Source organism: Triturus cristatus, chromosome 9, assembly GCF_964204655.1.
Source record: "Triturus cristatus chromosome 9, aTriCri1.1, whole genome shotgun sequence".
In the NCBI taxonomy this organism is placed as follows: domain Eukaryota; kingdom Metazoa; phylum Chordata; class Amphibia; order Caudata; family Salamandridae; genus Triturus; species Triturus cristatus.
Genome location: NC_140592.1, coordinates 921207570 through 921228056, shown reverse-complemented (window position 1 = coordinate 921228056; position 20487 = coordinate 921207570). Strand labels below are relative to the sequence as shown.

Below are 20487 nucleotides of genomic sequence, written 5' to 3'. Positions count from 1 at the left end.
ACAAAAAAGTTAACAATATTTATTGAAACTATTGTGTTCTATTATGAAGCGACTGCGCTGCAACAAAAAAACATACATAATGTAATTAATATCACTATTTACCGTACACAATGAAAAGCCTTATGATAAGTATTGATGTATCTGCCTAAGCCCAGTCTCACAATATTATACTAAAGATCTGTGGGATGGTGATGGGCCCCATACCTGGCATTTGCTGTGAGATGCTCTGCATCTCAGATTGCGCAAAACTGGCACTCTGGTACTGGGACCTCTTCTCTGCTAGAAATCCTCCTCTCTATTTTCAAAATGGCACGTCTTGGCTTATTTGATAAGAAATGCCAATTCGTAAACAGCACTTGGGTCTTTTCTATTGTGTCTAGGTGTTAGTGTCTGACCACAGAGAAGTACAGGTAACCAGTTACAATAATGTTTGAGCTTGTTCTAAATTTCAGACTGAATCTCAGCAAGAAGCAGAACAATAAAACATGTGCAGCCCATTTCCAAAATAATAGTGTGAAATAAAAACAAGCATGTTGTTTCGTAGCTTGTGCAAAGCAAAAGCAGCCTACAACGTATGCAGCGTGTGCTGTTGGGCTAACATAAGAGAAAACTACAGTGGGCATTTTTGAGGTTTTTACGACACTATGCTACTGAATAAGGTTGTTCTTAATTAATTAGGAGAATATCGCTAAAATGGTATGCAGATGCTGTTCAGAGTTTTACACTGAGTGCAAGAGGAAGCATGCTACCAATGAAGTTTAGACAGCAGAGAGGAGGTTGAAACAAATTGGTACGCACAAGAAGCTAGGTGAGCCTTTGCATTTTGCACCACCTGAATACAGCATAATGTAATGCAATCTCAACCTATGTTAAATTCTCCAAAACAAATAAAAAGCATCCCACGGTAATTTTCCAGATCTGAGATCAATAAAAAATTTCCACCCATTACTTTTTTTTTCTCCATGATACCCTACAGACACTGAAATCTTCAGACGTATCCTGTACTTGCTGTTCCTTCAGACTCAATCTCCACCTCAGTAATGGGTCTCAGCAAGGCCAAAAAGGGTCTAGGTTTACTTTTGTTCCCTTTCCAAATGGTTGTTGCCAAGCAGTTGAGGCTGCGCAGTTCCTATTTGGTCAGGATCACAGCTTATTTATATAGACTAGTGTCCATCTTTAGTGGCACAGTAAACAAAAATGATTGAATGGGATGTTTTCCAGGGTATTTAGCAGAGAATAAAGTTAATTCAATCAATTCATTGATCACTTTTATTTTTTTTCCCTCAACAATGCTGAAAGTGTATAGGTTTAACCAAGACATACACCTTGTTCTCTCTGTGTCGTAGAATTTGAGTTGCACCTGACTGATGAGGCCCAACAAGAACAAAACTAGCCTAGGGTTGCTGTTCCTGCTGAGAGGAGCCCTTGTATGGGAGTTTACACTGCACTGTTCCCATTGTAGCACGACCAAAGATGATTTGCATAAGATTTATCAGTGTCTGTTATTGCACATTGAGGAGAAATGGATAGACTTGAATACAACACCGAGTAATTATCAATGACTGAGATTAATTCAAATATTTCACCACCACTTCTTTGGTTCCTTTTCCTCTATATGTGCATATTCTCTCAGGATGTGCAGTGATCATATGTGTCATCATTTGAGGCATTTGATAAGTTGCTCCTTTACTTTAGTTACTATGTGTATTTACTATTTAGACCAAGATGTGGCAGGGAGAAGAGGACATTTTGAATGGGCAGTATTGCAGTCTTTTCTTACTTAAGACTGTTTCCTTTTTGGTAATCTTTACCCTTTTTAATCTGTTTATGGGAGCCTTTAACAATCATTGGGATATGTCGTTATATGCATACAAAAGCATCAGTAGGAATAAAAGGTTTCAAACCTCTCGCAATATTATCTTCAGATGGATACGATATTTCCAATGTACCAATCACGTAAACAAAATGTACCTTGTGTGTAAATAAACTATTCCGAAATAAAAGTCGTTATCTTTCTTTAGATTCCTCTTCCTTCTATATACAGCACCGTTCCACTTACTTTTTGATTTCCTTTTTCATAGTTTTTTGGGTGATTAGGTTGAAACTGGGGTTTGGATATGAGTGATGCCTTTGGCTTTGCATCTGGGAGATCACAGTTGAACAGTCTGTTAGGTCTGACTGCTGTTATGATATTTTCAGTCCAATCAGTCTTCTGCGTCCTATTTCAAAAGATGCAGGACCTCTATGAAGCTGTAATACCTGAAATATTTTTTAGTTCTTTGTATTAGTCTACCAACTATCTCATTTGCTTACCTTCATATTCTTCTACCTCAAGGAAAAAAACTCAGATTTGCAAAATGCTCTCTTTGTACAGTCTCTAGCTCAATCAACACCAGTAGCTAGCTTATTGTCCACAACAGTGGCCTTGTTTTAACATAATTTCATTGCCAACACTCCACCCTCATGCAAACCATCTCACTAAACACCCAGTTTCAATGTCACACCATCTCACTATCCCTAAGACACCAAGCCGTCACTAGGGTCCAGGTTTTCTCCCTCTGAACAGGGGTGATTCAGGTCTGTAGGCCACACAGCTAATTGGAATTACAATTCAATATAAAGCAAAAGCAACATGTTTCGGCCAATACAGATGGAACCATCTGGTGCATCACACATGATATGTAGAATAGCATATATATCTGATAGAGACTTCTAGCTGCAGATTCCTTACCTTTGAATTTCCCAGGCATCAGGCTAGATCCGAAAACCTTTGCTGAACAAGACCCCTTGCGCGCGACGTCGGTGGCTCTTCGGCTCCGCGTGACGTTGCTGGCATCGGTAGCGTCGGTTATGACGTCAAGATACCTACTTAGGCGCCACCCGGGCACGCCAACGTCAGTTCTTTGCCACTTAAGTGCCGATCCGGGAAGAGCTGCCCCTCTACTGCTTTTTGGCAGGCTTTTTCTCAACTTTTGTTGACATTATTGAGACTGACTTCGTGTGCGAGGGATGTCTGGTAGGAAGACCGGTTTTGAACAATGCGGGATCTGTTATTGCATGATGTCTGTTACCGATCCCCTCCACGTATGTCTGTGGTGTCTTGAATGCGACCACGATTCAAATGCGTTTTCAGACTGTCGGGCAATGGCTCCGAGGACCTTGAGGGAGAGGGTGATGAAGTTGCTCGCGACCTGGCAGTCGACACAGTTAAGCGAGACTCCGAGTAGGTCACGGTCCTGTTCAAGGAAGAGGAGGATGCGGGATTTCTTATGGAACCCTAAGTCCGTCTTCCTCCCATTCGAGGTCATCTGGACACTCGGGGAAGAGCCACAAGAAGAAGAAGAAATCCAAGTGGACTTTGACTTCACCTCAGCTGGCATATATCGTCGAGAGAGGTAAGGAGCACTGACGCTCTAGGCACGGTTCTGCGTAGCCGGAGCCTGAGTCGACTTCATGCCTCCCTCCCTTTCCGGGAGCTGGGGTGACTCCTGCACAAATTAAAGATTTTTACGAGGCCATGCGCCGCGTATTTGAGCGGAACAACCACGTGGGTGAGTCATCGGTCCCCGCGGGGTCAGATGGGGCCCAATCGGGTTCGACACCATCGGCTTTGGCCACGGTACCAGTGGGACCTCAGGGATCCGTTCCCAGATCCGGTTTGACGCTGGTAGTGCCAAAGTGACCTTCCCCGGCATCGAACCCGAAGTCGGTGCCTGCAACAACGCCGGTGTCCGTCTGTGGCACATGACCCATCCTCATCCCCAATGAAACGGTGCCGGAACGGCGTCAATCTATGCGGATTCCGACGTCAACAGAACTCCGGGGTTCTATGTTGTCGCCTGAGCACTTTGTGGTCGTGCTGGGCTCAGGAGAGGAATGGGACGAGTCTGGAGACCCATTAGAGAACCAGGATGTCTCTGAGGAGAGTATGGACTGGTATGGGGAACTTGGGGATACTTCCCAGACACTGGCATGCTCTCTCCACCTACATTGGCTATGGAGGAGGGGGCGTCCTATGCCATGGTGGTTAGGATGGCAGCTGGGGTCCTTAGACTGCAGCTTCCCTCAAGGCCAATTTGATGGACATGCCCTTTGATGGAACCCGCCTTTTTGGGGAAAAGACAGACGCGGCCCTGGTCAGGTTCAAGGGCTCTTGAGCTACAGCCAGATCCTTGGGCCCCTCCTCCACTCCTCCTGGCCGGTCTTCCTTTCGCCCCTTTCATGGCAACGGAAGGGGTTTCCAGCCGCGTCAGCCCTATCCTAGCCACCGTCCTGCTCAGACTACCCAAGCCATGCCTGAACATGGACGCGGTTCATTCCATCCTCGTAATGGAGGCCAGAAGTTGTCGGCCACACTGCCCCCAGCAGCCGCAGCCTTCAAGCACTCCTAGGCTGATTCTGCAGGACCACACTACTCCCTTCTCTACTGGGTGGGAGAATTCATCATCATCTCCCCCTCTGGAGATCTATAACAACAGAGAAGTGGGTCTTGCTTCTCTTCCAGGAGAGCTGTTCTCTTCCTTTCCTTTCTTTTCCTCCTACTATTTCACCAACTCAGGAACGGCTGGCAGGGGATCATTCAAAGTTGCTCCAAGAGGAATTTACAGTTCTTCTGGCCAAGGGAGCTATTGAAAGGGTCCCAGCTTCAGAAGTAGGTGGTAGCTGTTATTCCTGCTACTTTCTGATTGTGAAGAAGAACAAGGGGCTTTGGCCCATTTTAGATCTTCGGACCGTCAATTTCTTCCTCAAAAAGGAGAAATTCAAAATGCTTACTTTGGCTCAGGTCTTGTCTGCCCTAGACCAAGGTGACTGGATGGTGGCGTTGGACCTGCAGGATGCATATTTTCACATTCCCATCCCGCCGGGCCACAGGCGTTACCTGCAGTTCAAGGAAGGCCACTAGTACTATCAGTTTGCTGTGCTCCCCTACGGCCTTAACAGTGCCCCTCGGGTATTCACCAAGGTGATGACGGTGGTTGCAGCTCACCTGTGCAGGTTAGGGGGTTCTGTCTTCCTCTACCTAGACGACTGGCTGCCGAAGGCGTCCTCGCCCCAGGTAGTCGTCTCCCACCTTCAGACTACGGCGTACCTCCTGCATTCGCTGGGGTTCTCTGTAAACGTGCCAAAGTCACACCTGACTCCTTCTCAGACGCTCCCTTTAATCGGAGCAGTTCTGGACACATTGCAGGTTTGGGCTTATCCTCCTGAGCAGCGAGTCCAGGATATTCAGGTTATAATTCTTATATTTCGGGCTCTGTCCTGGATTTCGGTGAGACTGACTCTGAGGCTGTTGGGCCTCATGTCCTCCTGCATCCTGTTGGTAAGACATGCCAGGTGGCATATGAGGGCACTACAGTGGGACTTGAAGTTCCAATGGGCACAGCATCAGGGAGGTCTCACTGATGTGGTTTAGATCTCAGAAGGAACTGCGAAGGATCTGCAGTGGTGGTTAACAATTGGGTCAATGGCAGACCTCTCTCTCTTCCTCAACCAGATTTCACAGTTGTAAGGGCTGTGTCACTTCTGGGATGGGGCGGCCACATGGGAGAGGCGGAGATCAGGGGTCTCTGGTCTCCGGCGGAGACGGGGCTCCATATAAGCTTGTTGGAGCTCCGAGTGATTTGGTTGGCATTGAAAGCATTTCTTCCCTCTGTCAAGGGGAAGTTTGTGCAAGTGTTCATGGACAACACCACCGCCATGTGGTACTGCAACAAGCAAGGTGGGTGGGGTTGTTGACCCTTTGTCGAGAGGCCCTGCGTCTCTGGGCATGGCTGAAACAGCAGGGCATAGCCCTGGAGGTTCAAATCCTTGCAGATTCTCTGAACACCAGGGTGGACGATCTCAGCCGTCAATGTCTTCAGCATCACAAATGGTGTCTCCAGTCGGAGGTGTTGCAAGATCTCTTTCAGCAGTGGGGAGAACCTTTATTAGATTTGCTCGCCTCTGTAGAGAACGTGCAATGTCAGCAGTACTGCGCACTGGAGTTTCCAATGCGGCTATTGCTCGGTGATGCTTTTCATCGCAAGTGGAGCTCAGGCCTGTTGTACGCCTTTTCACGCATACCACTCCAGCCCAGGGTTCTGATGAAGATCAGGAGCGACCGGGCCCAAATCATCCTTGTGGTGCTGGACTGGGCAAGGAGAGTCTGGTATCCAGAGCTTCTGAGCATGAGTGTCGATCCTCCGATCAGGCTGCCTCTTCGGGAGGATCTTCTGTCGCATCAGCAGGGGAGGGTTCTCCACCCAAACCTGTCAGCTCTGCACCTCCATGCGTGGAGATTGGGTGGCGGCAGTTGATGGCTTTTGACCTTTCTCCCAAAGTCTGTAATGTTATTCTGGTGGCCAGGTGGCTTTCCACTAAGTTGGTATACGCCTGCCGTTGGCAGACATTTGTATTATACTGTACAGGAAGGTCTATTGACCCTCTTTCTGCTCCTCCTTCCACTGTCCTTTTGTTCATTCTTACCCTTGCCCAGCAGGGTTCTGCTTTGGAAACTCTCAAGGGTTACCTTTCTGCTCAGTCTTCTTTTTTTTTGTGGCTGCCAGACTAGCCTTCTCTCTTTAAATCTCCTATTGTAAATAGATATCTGAAAGGGTTGGTTCATTTATTGCCACCTACACCCTTTGTTATGCCACAATGGAACCTTAATTTGGTTCTCACTTATCTGATGTGTGCTCCTTTGGAGCCTTTAATTTTGTCCCCTCTAGCTGTTGACCATCAAAACATCCTTCTTAGTGGCGATTACATCGTCCCAGAGGGTGAGTGAATTACAGGAGTTATCTAGCTTGCCTCCTTATCTTAAATCCTTTCCGGACAAGGTGGTGCTTTGCACCAGGGCATTATTATTACCAAAGGTTATGACCCCATTCCATCTGTGTCAGTCCATAACTTTGCCCTCCTTCTTTGCTCCCCCACATCCCTCTAAGGAAGAGGAGCTTCTCCACTGACTGGACCCAAAAAAAGCGTTGTCGTTTTACCTTGACCGCACAAAAGAGTTCCGGGTGGATGATCAACTCTGTGGGGTATGTAGGAGCAAAGAAGGGAAAGGCAGTGCAGAAAAGAATCATCTCTCGCTGGGTTGTTCTCTGCATTAAAATCTGTTCTGTCTTGGTGAAGAAGCAGCCCCCTGAGGGATTAAGGGCCCATTCCACCAAGGGAAAGGCTGCGACTGCAGCCTTGGCGCGGGGTTTCCCAGTCCAAGACATCTGTAAGGCAGCGACGTGGGCATCGTTGTACACGTTCGCAAACCATTATTACCTTGATGGTCAAGTGCGTAGGGAGAGACACTTTTCTCGCTCAGCCCTGCTGGACACTTTAGTCTAGTTCATGAATCCGCATCCCACCGCTGGGATGGTATGGCTTGGGTTTCTGATTCAAAGGTTAGGATCTGCAGCTAGAAGTTTCTATCAAATGAACAAGTTACTTACCTTCGGTAGCACATTATCTGGTAGAGACTCTATCTAGCTGCAGATTCCTTACAGCCCCACCCATGCCTCCCTGCTTTGCGCACTGATGTAGTTCTAGGGTTTCTCCCCTTTCAGGGCCCTAGCTTTGCACACATTTATGTTAGTTACTATGTGGCTCTGCGCTTCTGGTGTGGAAAAACAAAAAGTACGGACGTTCGTGCGCCTGGGTTGTGCCTATGTAGGCACCGCAACGTCATAACCGATGCCAACGACATCACGCGGAGCCGAATGGAGCCACATGACATTGCACGCAAGGGGTATTGCTCAGCAAAGGTTTCCGGATCCATCCTGATGCCTGGTAAATTCAAAGGTAAGGAATCTGCAGCTAGATAGAGTCTCTACCAGGTAATGTGTTACCCAAGGTAAGTAACTTGTTTGTCATGTACAGAAATTGTCGAGTGAGCAGGCCAGAATTACCTCGCTCTTCTGTTTTGAAGTCATTCAAGAAGCCCTCCTAAATAATATGAAGTGGGTGAACGAGAGTTCACTTACTTTGTTTACCCACGCTACTATACACAGAATAGTAAGATTACTGTCCTGGGACAAACTTTCAATATGCTTACAATGCAGAAGGCTACTACCCCCCCAGGTAGAGCAAAATAAGACATCCTGCCCTACAGATACTTTCCTCAGTGGTCCTCCTTCTTTTAACATGGGTCCAAATTGTTCAGCCACAAATATTTAGGCAATGAGCATGCTAAAACAGACACATTCTTACACTCTCCTTGTATATTTGATATCACTCAGAACCCCTTGGTGAAAAACAGATCGCGTCCATAATTCTGTCACTGAGGAATGCTTTTCTTGGTTAAAATAAATGTAACAAAGCCATTTATGTCACAGCCATAAGTTATTAATAGTTTATATGAAACTTGCACTGTTTTGTTTGTGTATGGCATATATTACCAGAAAATAATCATGAAAGCCTATAAAATTGTTCTAGTGTACTTCTGTACAAATATCGAAATGTGATAGTTCAAGCAGACTAATTCCCATATCACCAACCTAACAAATTATTCCTTCATCCCTCCCCTGATTGTCTTGTTAAAATGTTATGCAAATACAATGACTGACTGTTTCCAATAAATAGCCACACTTTTTCACAACCTTTCCTTTTTTTATATTAAGAAAACACAGAAAATGAAATGATTAGAGTATCCCTCAGGAAATGAAGCAGACCAAAGACCACAGAAGGCCAGGCGGGGTTCCATGATCTGAAGGTGGAGAAACAACTAGTGCAATCAATTGACTGGACTCCAGAGAATGGATACTTTTCATGCTGTACCATCCACCACGTGCCACTTAACTTTTGGAATGTTCCCAGTCAGTACAAAGAACCACAATGAAATATCCTTCAAATGAAATAAAAAGCCGCAGCCCTCAGTGAAGCACGTTTGAGATACAATTTTCTGTTACGTTTGGTTTGATTACATGTATAAGTTATACGTATTGTAGAGTACTGCAGCTAATGCTTTAGTGTACCCTAAAGAGACCTTATCATTTTTATTTGGGACAGCAATGCAATATATACTAAGGGGTCTCACCCTCAATGTTTTAACATCTGTCATGGAGCTTGCCTTTCTTTACCCACAATCCATTTTCTCCAGAAAGGATGGCAATAAAAAAACATTTTTTTTGTAATAATGGATAGCGTATTATTTAATAAGCACAACATCTCACCCTGCAAGAAACTTTTTGGAAGAATTGCCATAAAAGCCAATCCATGTCCTATGTCAGAATTATAGCCTGGTCTTTTGCACGTTTTTATGTAAATAATGGGATTTTAGTTTTTTAGAATTAGAAAAAGTGCTTTTTTGCATATAGTCCCTGAGCGATTAAACACATTTTTAAATGGCTATTATTTAAATGCGCAGTATCATGTTACTGCTCTATCACCTATATATAATTTTACAATTGCTGGTATTTCAAATAACATTTTATTGGTAAAATTTATATTTATGTTTGGAAATGATGAAACATAATATGTATGAAGCTATTGTTAGCTTCTCCTAGCTAAAATAAAATGCACATGGCCTAACGTTATTGATATTAAACTCTGCTTTCTATTTTGTTGATACTATGTAAGATAAATATGATCTAAATGGTGAATGTACATACAGTATGTGTGTGATTGCTTTATACACTGTTAAATAAGGAAATGTTTTATGCAACAAAACGTAAGACAAAGCATTTAATGCATGCTTACAAAATCAAATGATGGTTTAACAACGTTTATTTTTAATTTAAAATAAGAAAGGTGTTGAACCTAATAAAAGAAACATGTTTATTAAATTGTTAACGGTCTCTGTGTCTCATGTTCATGGGTACAGTTTTGCAGTGGTGTGTCACTACTCCATATTGTTCATGAGTGCCTCAGTTGGTATGTTGATCGGTTAATGCACATGTGGCAGAGGTGTACCATCTGGATGTCAGAGTTTTGACGTTTAGGTCATCATTATGAGTGGCCTGGAATTTGGTGTGATATTTATTGTACCTGTAAAAACTTTGCTTCTCAACAAGCACCTGAACATACCCAAGATCATTATTTCAGACATTTGAGGCCTATGTGTTATGACCAAATAGAATACATGCTCTTGCACATGAAGAGAATCCAACACATACAATGGAATGAATCTAGGACTACTGTAGAGAAACAGTAAACTGCAGGAAAGTTTTTCCTACCCCTCAGGAAAACTCTGAAAGAATAGCTTATACTGTTCACATTTATCGGCCCTGCAAATGTTAAAATAGCTCTCAAATGTAAAATTATGGTCTTCAGTGAACCGTCCTACCCACATGCTTATAGCTCTATCTTAATTCACACACTGATCAACACCTAACATTAGGTACCCTGGTGTACCAGACAGTCGTCACTGGAATAAAGCTGTCAGAACATGTGTATAAATAGACTTATATTAACAAATTGTTTGTGGCAAACAGATTCACTATACAACAAACATTTTCTTATTCTGCCTATTTAGGTCATCGCACCAGTTAATTGTGTCTAGTTTTATACCAATTTGCAAGGCATGTAAATGGATGGCACAAAGAACCATGATGAAATAACCTTCAAATGAAATAATCTTCTAAGATATACAAACTACAAGATAACTAGGCAATAAGGTAACAAAACCCTTGACAGGTCTCTCAACAAGACCTTCATTAAGAAAACAAGATGCTTAAAGATTACGTCATCAGATTCTTAAGCTACCTCACATCTATAAATACAGAGACATATGTCTGGTGTGGAGGTGTGGAACAGCTCAACACGATAGCAGTCGCAACACAAATTGTTAAATAATAATTATCTCAGTTATTTATTGAAAGTGACTAACACTAAGACATCACCTTAAATACCGCTTAGTACAGCTAGCACTGTCACAACCTAAGCCCATAGCAGAAGCATGCTGGATATGGCTCTTTTCAATCAAAAGTCAATCATATTATAGTTACAATGTTATAGAACCCCCTAATTGATGATTCTCTAATGGGTACTTTACAATGTTAACCACGACATTGTCCTTCATGGTCCTACGGGCCCACAATATTAATAAGTGGTCAGCAGTATATCATACCATGTCAGGAGAGTGGTTCTCTTCACCTATGTTATGTCACTTATGGTACTATGCTTATCATATCATGCTTATTTCCTAATAATGTTTCAGGTTTCAAGTTGTTTATGGGAAAACTTTATGGTAATGGGGTGACCTGTATTATTGTCACATAATAACATTGGCCGGAAATGACCTTTTGTGGGCCAGTTTGTTGCGCCGCACTATCTGGTGAAATGGCTGATGGGGAGATGATCGATTCAGTTACCTCGGGTAGGGATTTGGGGAAAGGGTGTCCTACATGCTATTTTTATATTTTTGCTTTTTCCTCCTCCCATTGTCTTGTCCAAACATTTGCCTCCCCCACCGCACTGGGCAGATCTCTACTAGTCATGCTGCCGTTCCATGCTAGAGTCTTGATTACTCTGTATCCAACTACATCATTTGCATCAATATTGATCATTTGTGTATATGAAATGGAGGACTTATACATACCTCAACATGCACTAACCTTCCAGCAACACCTAAGTCACTGGCCTTGGCTAGATATCACCAAATGCAACCAAATCTACTCAATCAATATACGTCATAAACCCCCAAAGTTAAGGGCCACACCTAAAAGCATGATCCTTAAACACAAAAGGCTGAAAATATCGTCTCAAAAAAAGGAAAATAGCTGATTACTGTAACAGACTAAAAGGAGATATAATCCTGATACACAACACTAGACTTGAGCCAATTGACAACACCAAGTTTAATGCTGCATGAATTGCAGACTACCTTAGCTCTTTATTACACAAAAATAGAAATTGTGTCATAACTCTTATCTCATAAATTTTAGGAATCATGATCACATCCCACAAGCAAGACGACCAAAAAAGTCTTTTGGTCAAAGCCAACAAAAACAACAAGGAATTTTAGAACATTAATATCTAGCCCTTACTAACAACTCCATGGAATCTGGGGTTGTCCCTATATACAACTATCACTGACATACCTGATGTTATAGGGATAATACTAAGGGGTGACTAAAGTTTACCAATAGATGGCAACCCAGACAGAATCTCCAAAAATAAATTTATAGGCAACAAATCCTGTGCACAGATTTTAAACCTATGCAACAAACAAAATCGAATACATTTTTGCATTTACACAACCCAGCTGGCAGTGATTATACATTCAACTCACGCTTCCCCCATAGCAATTTTTTCAAATATTGATTCCCTATTGGTAGACAAAATTCAGATCACACTTACCCATCAAACACCCAGAAATGAGCCAGTTCTCGTCTTTGATCACACTTGTATCTCTAAGGAGACTAAAATAGAAGAGAGACTACCCCCACTTGAACAATGAAGACTAAACAATTCCCCCTTAGAAGACACATATTCCAAGAATGACTCCTTAGAATCAATTGGCTATTTTCTAGAGGAGAACAATGAATTTAACACCTCACCTGTGACACCATGGAATGTCCTAAAGGCCACTATAAGATGCATTACGATAAACTTGATGTCAACAAAAAATAAAACTATTAACAAAAAACCATCTGACTTAGAAATGAATATTACAAACCTAGAAACTCACACCAGACACACAACCGTAACGCAATTCAGAGCACTCAAATACAAGTACAACATTCTAAGTGAGAAGGCCCACACATGAATAGATATAAAGAAAACAGAGAAACTCAGTGAGAGAAACAGAGCTGGGAAAATACTAGCAAACTACTTAACATATATTAACCCCTTCCCCGCTCATGACGGAACCGTTCCGTCATGAGCCACGGTTGCCGTGTGCTCATGACCGAACGGTTCCGTCATGCCACGACCGTTGGCGGCCGCTCCGCCCACCGGCGCTGTTTCCCCGCCTGTGCGGGGGGACAACGCAACTGGGGGGAGTCATGACGGAACCGTTCCGTCATGAGCACAGCTCAACCGTGGCTCATGACGGAGCGGCTCCGTCATGAGCACAGCGCCACCGCGCTGCCCCCCCGCACCCCCCAGCGCCGCGGCGGAATTCCCGCCGCGGCGAAGGGGTTAAAGAGAAATGAACAGTTCATGCAACCAGAGACATAAAAGTCATTGTCTCACTTCAGCCTAAATCATACTTAAATCCCAAAGACCTCTATCAGAACCGATATAATTCTAACTGAAACATCTCATTGGATGACTGTAAGAACTATCTAGACAACACTGCCTTATATACAGTTGATCAAGAAGCATGTCTGTATCTTAATAAACATATTGAAAGAGCTGAAATTGTCAGAGCGAGCCATAACATCAAAGCAGAGAAAGCCTAGGTGACTTCACCAGAAAATTCTACAAAACATTTGCGGCCACACTAACAGATTCTATGAAATTACTATTCCACCATTTTTGATGAAATAGGATCTGTTTTGGACACTGCAACCAATGTAATTATAGTGGTCATCCCGAAAGAAGGAGAAGACCACCTTGAAGTAAAAATCTATAGAACAATCTCATTAATAATTATTGACTGTCAGATTTGTGGGAATACCTTACGTTTAGCCTGGAATAAGTTATACACAACTGTATTTACCTAGCTAATAAAGGATTCTTGAAGGGAAGATTGTCTACCAACAACATCAGAATGTTCTGCCATATAATTAAAAGGGCAAAAATTTTGACTTCCCCAACGGCTGCTCTGGATTTATACATGGAGAAGGCCTTTGACAAGGTCTCCTAGACTCTCTAAGATGCTGTTCTTCAAAAACTTTAATTAGGTAGTATAAGAAATAAGGTTACTGGTTAAGGGGTGAAACCATTCTTTTTTTTTTTTTGGTATCCTCATATCACCAAAAAGCGTCTGCAATACTTTGTATAGCCGTCCTTCTAAACTGTGCACCCTGCGGCCTCTGCATTCGCTTCAATCTGTAAACCTTGCCAGACCCACACCCTTGTTGGTGTCATGATGTGATCATTGGACCAAGGGAAGATGTTTGAACCCCAGAGCTTTGCTCCATATCAGAAAGTCAAGTCAAATATTAAGGTTGTTCTCCTTCACCACTGCCGGATCTAAACTGGCAATTTTGATGGCTGCCTTTACCCAATATTCCACCTTTTGGGGCAGGGGATCCCTCCATTTTATACAGATTTCCCTCAGAGCTATCAGGATCAGATAAAGCAACAGCCCTCTATATGGGTTCTTCAGCCTCTTACTGATTGTACCATCTTCTCCAAATAAAACGAGCCATGTTCAGGGTAAATTCTCTGCCAAAAATCCCCATAAAGGCATTCTCGATTCCATCCCAATAGTCTCTCAACTTTGGGAATTCAAAGAAGATATGTAAGTCATTAGCTTTTATAAAGTCACATCTTGGACACTTGGGGGAGGGGGAGGGGCGAACTTTGCTATCTTAGCCGGTGTCCAATATAGGTGACTTATGGTGAAGAAATGATTCTTTTTCAAGTTAGCTGGTTTTACAAATTTGTATAGGAGCCTCAGGGAATATTCCTATACTGCCTCTATGTCACACTCAAAGGAAGCCCCATTCAAAGCTCCAACTCCCAATCACCACAGGTTTCTTTCTTTTTGGATGTAAACCATGAAGTTAATTCAATATACTTAAACCTGGGAAAATCATTCCCATTCTTTGCTCTCAGGACCTCCCAAGGGTGGACACCCCCGATGATCTCAAGTCTGACCATTTTGTAATGCCTGCCCTTCTGATTGGTATGCTCAAGCTGTCTTTCAAACATACCGGAGTCCCCGGAGATTCCCAGATTGGGGCAAAGTCCGAATAGTAGCCTATACCCCACCTACTCCTAACCTTAAACCATAGAGGGCAGACTTCAATATTTTTAGGTGTACTTTTTTGAAGTACCTGAGGGCACCAAATTTGTACCAAAACGTATCCCCACCTTCCTGCCTCACCGTTTTGCCCAAAAGCCTCCCCCAGGTTGAATCATCAGCCTTCCCAAGCAGCAGCCCGATGTTTTTAAATTGGAAGGCTGCACAATACCAATTAATATGTGGAAGAGCCAGACCTCCTTTAATGAGCCTGCACCTAAGTTTCTTCCATGCCAGCTGTTAGATCTGGGGGTCTCTAGTTGGCAGGGTAGGTATCACTGTCCAAGTAGGGACCCTTGCTTCTAGTCAGGGAAAGGGGGATACACTGTTAGGATAACCCCTGCTCACCCTCTAGGTAGCTTGGCCTGAGCAGTCTAGGCTATCAAAGGCAATGTGTAAAGTATTTGTACCAACACTCACAGTAACACAGTGAAAACACCACAGATTTACTCCACACCAGTTTTAGAAAAATAAGGAATCTTTACTAAAAACTTCACAAGACCAAATACTACAGAAAAACCAACATACAATTAAAAAGGTTACTTTAAAAATAGTTCAAGAGTTTGCAGAAAGTACTCCAGGATGTCAAAATCAGTGTCCTGCACAATGCGACTCTCAACGCACAAAATGCGACACTTTCGTGCCCAACAGTACCTGTAGTTGCGATAAGGTTCCCAAAAGCTATAACAAGGAAGATGGCAAAGGCGATGCGATACTCCTGAGATCCTGGGGAGGCTTTGCAGCAGCCCTGCTTCACGCAGCAGAGGTGGATGCGCCGACTCCGATCTGTAGGGGGAGGATGCGGTACCTTTGGCTTTCGTTGCGTAGGTTTCTTGGGGGGAAGCTTCACGCACAGGTTCGATGCGACACTCTTCGATGTGGTGCGATGCGTGGCGCAGCGTTGCCTTCCGGCGCCGCAACTCTCGATGCGCCACGGAACGGGACTCTGCGTCGACGCACGCAGCGACTGGATACTTTCACGCACCGGCAGTGGTGCGGCCCGCAAACTGGTTCTGCGACGACCCTCGCAGCGTCAGGAATCTTCTCGCACCGGGACGATGCTCGAAGCACTCGGCGATGCGGGGACCCTGCGTGTTGCGATGGTGCCGCAATGAAATTTTCCTCGCACTCTCGTCTTGCGACACGCAATCGGATGATGCGTTGGGTACCAGTCACCCTTGTTCACGCTTCTGCTTCCCAGCTCCCAAACACAGCAAAACGACCTCCTGAGGCCCCAAGACTGGGCAAGCACTCCAAGGCAGGTCAGAACTCTCTCAGCAGAGTTCCAGGGGAGCTGGTGGTGAAGTCCTTTTGTTCCTGGGACTTCTTAACAGGGAGCCAGCTCTTCTCAGGCCCTTCGAGATCAGAATCAAAAGAAGGGGACACAGCAAAGTCCTTCCCCTCTCCTTGGCAGCAAAGCAAAACAGCAAACAGGCAGTCTTCTCCTCTTCAGTCCTTTTCAGCTTTCTCCTTGGCAGAGGTTTATTCTTAGTTCCAAAGTGATCTAAAGTTTAGGTGTCTGGGGTCCTCTTCTTATACCCCTCCAAGTCTTTGTTTCTCTTTGTTCCAGTGGGGGGATTCCCCTGCTCAAACCGGTTCCTGGGTGTGCTCTGCTCTGGAGCACCTGGTTCCTTTCAGAGTGAGGGGCAGGGTCGTTAGATGCTCAGCAGGAGGTGGAGCCTTCTTTGTGCCAGCAGAGGCAGAGTCCTCAGCCTGGCCAGCAGGGGGTGGAGCCTGCATTGTGTTTGTCAGGGGCAGCCCTATTCAAACCCAGGGACTACTCCTCCCACCCATCTAAAGCAGATCTCCCTATTCACCCTGCTGCTGACTCATCCAGGCTCCTGGAGCCACCTAGCCCATCACATGACACCAGTCAGCCAACCAGCACACAGGCACACAGGAAGGTTAAACAGGAGAATAGCTACTTTCTAAAAAGTGCTATTCTCACACAGTGAATTTAAAAACCCTCTTGCCCTAAAGATGTATAATTAAATTCTGAACACAAACATACCAAACTTGGATTTTCTATCTTGCCCTTATGGGAAGATAGGCATGTAACAGCCTTCCCCATTCTATCCTATGGGCAAGATAGCCTCTCAGCAGTGAAAAACGAAAATGGCTGTAATTCACTACCAGGGCATGTTACACACCTCAGTACATGCCCTACCTTTCAGATACACTGCACCCAGCCCAGGGGGGTACCTAGGGCCACCATAGGGATGCCTGACATGTACATAAAGGGAAGGAAAAGGCCTGGTCAGTGGATGCACTGGCCAGGTCGACATGGCAGTCCTGGACTGCACATAGGCACTGCAAGCAGGCCTAAGACATCATTTTAGCACTACTCCTGTGGGTGGCACAATCAGTGCTGCAGCCCACTAGTAGCATTTGAATCACCAGCCCTGGCACACTCAGTGCACTTTACTAGGAGCTAACAGGTGAAACAAATATACCAATCATGGATAACCAATTAATATAACAATTTATACAGAGAGCATATGCACTTTAGCACTGATCAGCAGTGGTAAAGTGCCCAGGGTCCTATTGGCAACAACCACGGGTCAGAAAAAATAAAGGAGGAAGAAGCAAAAAGTTTGGGGATAACCCTGCAAAAAGGGCCGTTTCCAACACCAGCCTTGCGCCCTTATAGGCCCATATGAAACTTACGATCGTCCCCTCGACTTTACTGATACCTAACTTGGGGACACCAAGGGGGATGGCGTTGAACAAATAGGTTAATTTGGGGAGTATAACCATTTTAATTAGGTTGACACTTCCGTAGATGGTTAGAGGGAGATTTTCCCACCTTGCTAACAATCGGTCTATTTGTTTTTCAACCCTATTTAGATTGATCTGTGGGATCCTATCTGTTTCTTTAACAATTATGATACCCAGATACTTGAAATCCTGACTAACTTTCCACTCCCAATATTGGATGTTCCAGCACATGACCTCGGTTTTTGGTGTATTGATTAAATATATTGGTAGAGATCCGAACTCCTCTAACAGATGTTCAACCCTTGGTATTGCTACGGCTGGATCAGCAGTATATAACAACAGGTCATCCGCATATAAGGCGACCTTGCCGCTATAATAGTGAAATCTAAAGGGAGTTATAGATCTTATCGCCTAGGCCAATGGCTAAGGGTGAAAGGGGGCAGCCCTGTCTTGTTCCTCTCAGTATATTAAAACTAGATGTTAAGGTCCCAATTAGCAATATCCTGGCTAAAGCACCCTCGTAGCACTTTTCTAAAGTGTATAAGAAAGTAGATCCAAAACCCATTGTTCTCAACACTCCCCACAAGTACTCCCAACACACACTATCAAACGCTTTGGCCACATCAAGGCCCACCACGGCCAAGGGCTCGACTCGTTTGAAGCAACATCTATAGTATTTCATAACTAATCTCTGTCTTCGCATACATCTTAAGCCATTAACATTTCACGAAAGGAGTTTTAAGTTCCTAGTTCCCATTAAAAGGAATCATCCATCCAGGTGTCGTCCTAGCCATGGTCATAGCTATTGTGATGGTCATAGAGTTAGCTTTCTGACGTGATAGAGGATTATTTTATTTTAATTTTCTCCCACTGCTCTCTACCTCATGCTCCCCTCTTCCCTCCCCCTTTCCTATCCCCGTGCCCCTGTCAACCCCCCTTCCCCGGGGAACCCTTCCTACTATACTAGGCTTAAAGCCTAATGGGTCTCAGTCCCCGGGTAAATTAACTCATTTTATTTTGCTTTTTTCCTTCGGGACTCCCTCACCTCCCTAACCCTCCTCCACCTTCCTCCCCGCCTCTACGTTCCCGCTCCCTTCTTAATATCTGCTATCAGATCATCAACCTCCTCCACTGAACGATGAACATACATATGGTTATTCCACATTGTGCGGAGTGAGGATGGGAACTTTAATTGCGCCCTGTCTCCCAGCTTATTCAGCTCATTCATTCGCTTGCCCATTTCCCATTGCTTCTGAGCAGTGGTGTGGCACACATCTGATCTGCTTGAGAATGAAAAGGATCCGGACAACAGTAAGCCTTTCTTAAGTGCTATCGATAAAATAGCCTCTTTTGTGGTGTACGTAAGAAAGTTTATCAAGATTTTCCTCTGCTTCTGTCTTGCGGTATTTTTCTTGTAGGGATCCTGATGGACCCGCTTTATCTCCGTGGAGATATCTATATTTGGGCAATTTTTAAGGACTGTGTCTCTTAACAGCGAGGTCACAAAGGCCTTAATATCAGAACCTTCTAGGGCTTCTGGAACATTAATCAGTCTCAAATTGTTCTTTCCTGAGTGATTCTATAATCCCTTTAAGTCATGCCTCATTTCTTTGTTTTGCCTCATTAATCTGTTAATTTCTGCTGAGGTTGTATCAAATGCCTCCTTTATCTTAGGGATTTCCTGCTCCAAAGTATCAGTTCTTAAAGATACTTCTTCTACCTTCTGTGCTAGAACTACACAGGAGGCCTGTATCGCCACTTGATTGTTTTACGATACCGTAAACCTGTTCCCCATCTCCTCCTTAAGGGCTAAAAGAATATCCGCCAGGGACTCAGGACTTGTCTTAGGAGTATGACAGGGGCTCAATGCACGCTGTATTGATACTGGCTGATCGTCTTGATTATCCCCTTCTTTTGACCCCAGCACAGTAATTCTATTTGTGGTAGGAATTGAGGGGTGCAAGATCATTTAAGAGCTACTGGGACACACTGTAGTCACTTCAGGCAAGTGTAGGGGGGCTTGAAGAGGGGGAGGGATGGGGGGTTACTACCGATGTTTCCCGAGGCTCACTTGTCTCCATCCTCTTTTTAACAAAAGCAGAAGCACCTTCCTTAGTGAGAGCTGAGGCTGGTGCAGCGAGAACTTTATAACAGGATTTTAGTGAAGGTGTAATCTTCACTCTTGGTGCGGAGACCTTTTTCCCTCTGCACCTGGGACTCTTGGCTACTGTAGAGAACTCTGCTCTTTCCCCCTTCTCTTTCTCCTCCCTCCTTCCCTCTTTTTTTGACCCTTGGGTGACCTAGGTCTGGCATTAGAAAGAGTACTAATTTTGGGAGAATTTGACACTTTTGTTTTAGCATTGTAGTATTTAACCTGTGAAAGTATATGTTGTACTTGTTTTTTGTATTTACAGGTTATTACATTTTGAACAAAGTTACAAATTGGAAAAAAGTTTAGGCATGTAAGTAGTAATTTGCAGATTTTTTTGCAAAATTACAATAGTAGGTCAATGTATTTTATACATTTGGTAGTTCTTTTAGGATTTTTTTTAAATAAAACCATTAGTGTATATAACTTGTAAATGTTCCATCATTTCATCTGCCAATTCTTCTGTCGTTGAAATAATGAGGAACCAATCCATTAAGATTTTGTTACTGATGTTCATTGATTGTAGTCCTTCTGTATTTAATACTTGTGCGGTCACTGTTGTAATTTCTTGTGATTTTTTTTTGATTCCATAAATTTGTATAGTTATTGTTTCCGGGGGGCTTCTGTAGGCTGTGAAAAATAAATTCAAAAATATTAGTATGATTGTAGTATAGTAAATTCTGTACACGTTTATTTTTTTCAAATCCAAAGTTATTTTTAGTTTGTTAAGTAAATTAAATGTGTACTTACTTGTAATATACTGTGTCTTGTCGTGTTTAGAATCTTCTCA

The 20487-nt window shown here is 43.8% G+C and overlaps 1 protein-coding gene across 1 annotated transcript in view; it reads left to right on the top strand.

The window, feature by feature from the left end:
- The window catches only part of PPP4R4 (protein phosphatase 4 regulatory subunit 4), a 2085322-nt gene extending 2075560 nt beyond the window's left edge, over positions 1-9762 (top strand). Inside the window, exon 26 of the mRNA XM_085626471.1 lies at positions 8595-9762. Within this exon, the coding sequence (XP_085482597.1) occupies positions 8595-8610 (16 nt within the window). The 3' untranslated portion in view covers positions 8611-9762. The remainder of the gene's footprint in view (positions 1-8594) is intronic.
- Positions 9763-20487: the final 10725 nt, after the last annotated feature.